At 42.4% G+C, this 5,000-nt stretch overlaps 1 protein-coding gene across 1 annotated transcript in view; it reads left to right on the top strand.

The window, feature by feature from the left end:
* The window catches only part of trpm5 (transient receptor potential cation channel, subfamily M, member 5), a 40,007-nt gene that overhangs the window by 32,750 nt on the left and 2,257 nt on the right, over positions 1-5,000 (top strand). The window contains exons 20-21 of the mRNA XM_063189155.1: positions 1,854-2,032; positions 3,046-3,178. Of these exons, the coding sequence (XP_063045225.1) occupies positions 1,854-2,032; positions 3,046-3,178 (312 nt within the window). The remainder of the gene's footprint in view (positions 1-1,853; positions 2,033-3,045; positions 3,179-5,000) is intronic.

The raw sequence follows: 5,000 nt of genomic DNA, 5'->3' as shown, positions 1-5,000 counted from the left end.
TAGAGATAGGCCAATGTAATGGGTTGCTATGGGCACCTAACATGACCAGGTTCCGGTCTGCCTAAAGGGGCGTGTCATAATACTCCTAGCATTGAATAGAACAGTCCTTAGGTCTGCCTAAAGGGAGATTTCCCCCCCTCCCCCTTGCAATAATAGAACCCGGAAACAATGGGCCAATGGAACCTCTCTCTCTCTACTCTCTCTGGTGAAAGCAAAAGTCCAACTGGGAAACTCCAACTCCCACAAGTGTTCACTGCACACTGCACACAACAATATTGCATTTATGCCTCACCCTTGCAAGGGAGCAGCCCCCAATGGCGCCCCAAAGGGAGCAGTGCGGCGGGACGGTACCATGCTCAGGGTTCCTCAGTCATGGAGGAGGATGGGAGAGAGCACTTGTTAATTACTCCCCCCATCAACCTGGCGGGTCGGGAGTCGAGCTGGCAACCTTTGGCTGCAAGTCTGACACCCTAACCACTTACCCATGACTGCCCAGAGTCTGGCATACTGAGGGTTAAGGACGTGATGTTGACCCCGGAGGCGGACACACACAGAGTCTGGCATACACATTAAGGGTTAAGGACGTGGTGTTGACCCCGGACACACAGAGTCTTGCATATAAAGGGTTAAGGACGTGGTGTTGACCCCGGACACACACACAGTCTTGCATATAAAGGGTTAAGGATGATGTTTTTCAATTTGACATTTTATTGTCCCTGCTGCTCAGCCAGCTCATGGTCATGCACAGGTGGGGCGGCCCCTGGTGGACACACTGCATTTACAGTAATAATGTGTGCATGAGGGGTGCTGTGGCGCAGCACGCTAAGCACCCCACATTTGGACTTGCATGCCCACTCACGGGGACCCCGGCTTGAGTCCGGCCGGGGTCATTTCCCGATCCCACCCTGTCTCTCTGTCCCATTCGCTTCCTGTCACCATCTTCGACTGTCCTATCAAATAAAGGCATAAAAGCCCCTAAAAAGATATTTAAAAAAATAAATAAATAATAATGTGTGCATGTATGCAACCATTTTCAGATGAGTGTATCAACCCTACTGTATACACTATAAGAGGTAGTAGTTATGTCTCTCCATGCTTGTACAGTACCTAAAAAACAATATATTCAGTCGAGCGCATCGACTCTATATCAATGCTATGTTAGTTGGTGGATCCGCTGACTTGTTTTTGGTTTACTTTTTGGAGGGTTTGTAGTGCATGTGGCACACGTGTAGCTCTATGAACCTTGCCTTGTTTCCGTAGCCCCTTAATGCGCGCCGTAACTCCAGTGGCACGCTGACATAGTCATTAAAATGTAACTACCATAGCACTACAATACTATGACACAACACAGGCCCTTTAGTAATGCACCACGACTTGGTCATTACCATACTGGTGACAGCAAATGTATAAAGCCGCATCTTAAGGGGTTAAACCACTAGACTTTTCAGAGTAGTAGAAGATTGTAGTTATCTTTTTTTTAAACACTAATAAAATATGTACAAATTCACTTTTGCTTCTAATCCGTTGTAATGTCACTTTGTTCAGTGAGTGAGTGAGTGAGTGACCTCCACTGAACGCTCGCATGGTGTCCTCTCCAGTAGCCAGGACGTGCCCTCCTAGTGGCGCAACAGCTTCAGCGTTGCTACTATAGGTCAGGAGTCCATGCAAGTACTTTCTGAGTTCCCGCAAATACGGGAACTCCTCACACTTTGTTGGGAAGCAAACAATCATTAGCAAACCAAGGGAGGCCATTTGGGAAATGCTGTTTGGGAAATGATAATTGTTATGCTCTTGGTCAGACCAAGTCTCGAAGAGATTTGAAAGTCGATGATAATCAGGCTACCTCTCCACAGCTACACCTTCCAGATGGTGCAGGACAAGACGGACATCTTCTGGAAGTTCCAGCGCTACAACCTGATCGTGGAGTACCACAGCCGGCCCGCCCTGGCCCCGCCCTTCATCATCATCAGCCACCTATCACAGCTCTTCCTCAGCCTCGTCAAGAAGGGAGAATCCAAGCTCGAGCACCTGGGTCAGTTGAAGGAGACGTCCTCAAAACCAATGTTTCCCAACTTTTTTTGTCTTGTGTACCCCCTAAGCCTTTTTGTCATACCATGAGGACCCCCTCACTCATGCTCTATATCCCAAAGTGACTAGGCTCCATACATTTTTTCATTTTTCCAAGTACCCCCTGCAATGTGCTCGCGTACCCCTAGTGGTACACGTACCCCTGGTTGGGAAACACTGCTCAAAACAACAGGAACAAAGGCAGATTCCCAATGTCTAGTGTGTGTCCTTCGAAGTATATCAGCCTTCGTAATCATGCCCAGTGATTGGATACTCTTCTGTGAACTCTGCGGAGTATCCAATCACTGGGCGTGACTAATTAGGCAGACACACTTCCGAGGCTCATACACTTGAAATTGGGAAATAGTGAGAGACTATATATTCCGATAGGTCCAATTAAAAACACAGTTGTCATTTTATAGATTTACCATGTGTGTTAATCTAGATATCCTGTTCATCAAACATTTGTAAAATAAAAACATAAACATGCTACATTATGCTGTGTAAAGTTCAATGAAACTGCAAGAAAGATTGCGAAATATGCTTTATCATAATTCAGATATAATATGGGAAATTTCTCTTCACATTCGCTCTAAAGTTATGCACATTCAATGAACACAATGCAGTTTAGAAACTTAATTTGTGTGTGTGTGTGTGTGTGTGTGATCAAAGCTTAGCTCCAGTGATGGAAACTGTGACAAAATGTGTATTTTACTTATTATTATATTATTATATATTATTATATGTTATATTATTATATTATATTATATTATATTATATTATATTATATTATATTGTATTATATTATATTATATTATATTATATTATATTATATTATATTATATTATATTGTATTATATTATATTATATTATATTATATTATATTATATTATATTATATTATATTATATTATATTATTCTTATATTTTTCTTATATTCATATTATATGTCTACGTATGTATGTATGTGTGTGATCAGAGCGAGAGCTGCCCCCAGTGCTGGACCAGAAGCTGATGACGTGGGAGACGGTGCAGAAGGAGAACTACCTGGCCCGGCTGGAGAGACAACACTGGGAGAGCAGCGAGGAGAGACTCAAGAACACCTCCTCCAAGTAACCGCACCAATAGACCAGGCGCCATGCGATTCAAGCGGCTGAGCGATACGCGCGATTCAAGCGACTACAGTTTGTCCGTGACAAGCAGAAGGCAAAGCATTCAAACATTCCCATTGGCTGTGGTCACTGACCTCTATACGGTTATTGGCTGTTGCGGCTGGTCGCCGAACCGTGTCATAGAAAGTTGAAAGGATTTCAACTTCAAACTGTCGCTCTCGTCGCGCAAATCGCCTCTAGTCTCCAGAATCGCTTTTGTCGCACGACTCAATACAAAGTCAATTACTTCCGTCGCTCGCCTCGCTCTTGTCGCGGTAGGTGTATTTGTACGGTTATGCAGCTGCACTACGCCTGCTATGACATTAACCCATTTTAGCCTAAGCCCTTTTTGGGAAAAGCTGCCCCCTGCCTATTAAACCCTAAATATCTCAGCCTCCGAAGCACATGAAAACAAGTTAAATAAATACATTAAATAAGTTGCATGTAAAAGCTAGGACCCTCATGTTGCATTAGAATTTGTTCATTCAGCTCTGACATACCCACATTGTTAATAAAAAAAAAGCTCAAGAGTCTGAATGCAGTGTATATATGTCGCTCCAGGCTAAAATGGGTTAAATTGCTGAGGACCACCACTATATGTGGCTCATTCTTTTGAAACTCACTAGTCAGAAAGCCCGTAACTCAGATTAGGGTTCCAAAACACACACTCAGAGCAATTGGTGTTGTTTGTTAAACATAATGATTTCAGACATTTGTATTGTCCCTGTTGATTGTATATTAGAATAATCAATGCTTGTCCCCAACTGTAGCAGTAGAACATTTAGAACGGATGTCGGGAGAGCGAATTCGGGTTTACTGACAACCGAGTTTCAAACGAATGAGCCATTGCATGACAGCATATCACAGTACATTGCATTACATTATATTAAGGAATATCATCTGCAGTTCAACTATCTCCTGCAAGCAATGATGCTCTCTATATAGTATTACATTAAATCATATTATATTAGATGATATTACGTTACATAAAGTAATACTAGTCCTATCTGCAGCTGAACCACCTCTTCCAAGTAATGCTGCTCTCTGACTAGTATTAGCCTACATTAAATTACGTCAGGGTGGAAACCTTTTTCTTTCAAGGGGCCACTTCAAATTCCTCCAAGGGCCGTCAAAGTCCTCCGAAGGATGCACTATGAACACAAACCAGGATTCCCCCTGCACTTTAGGCCTATATTGAAGGCGGCCAGCTTTAAAACAGACCCCACCTTCTCTTGGTCCCATGAATATGACTAAATTGTATAGCAAATGTAATTTCTAAGATTCCTTTACAAAATATGTTATATTTCTTGTGAAGCTGCTTAACATTGAAATTATGTCGGGGCCGGATTAAACGGCCTCGAGACATAGGTTCCCCACCTCATGGAACACCACCTGCGGGTGAAGCAATATTTAAAGGAGCACTGTGAAATATCTTTATCAGTTTCTTTACAGAATTCATGCTGCCCATTCACAAATGCTTTCACGAGTACTTACCACCACCATCAAATTCTAAGGATTCATTATGAAATTATTAAATAGCTCTTTTCATACATGAAATGGTGGATAGAACATCCGTGTCCATGATCCATATCCGGCATTTTGAATGTCCAGAAATAGACATTTTTAGCTGCAAAACATGTACTTTCAAGATTCAAGGTGTTTATTGTCATAGTCAATGAGGGCAACAGAATTGTGGGTGGAGCAACAACACTGCGTAGTTTCAAGTATTGAAGTAGTCAAAGGTAGTAGTCAAAAAAGTCTAAATTCATGAAGTATATCATGA

Source organism: Engraulis encrasicolus, chromosome 22, assembly GCF_034702125.1.
Source record: "Engraulis encrasicolus isolate BLACKSEA-1 chromosome 22, IST_EnEncr_1.0, whole genome shotgun sequence".
Taxonomy (NCBI): Eukaryota; Metazoa; Chordata; class Actinopteri; order Clupeiformes; family Engraulidae; genus Engraulis; species Engraulis encrasicolus.
Note: the sequence above shows the minus strand (reverse complement) of the source record. Positions and strands in the feature narration are given on the sequence as shown.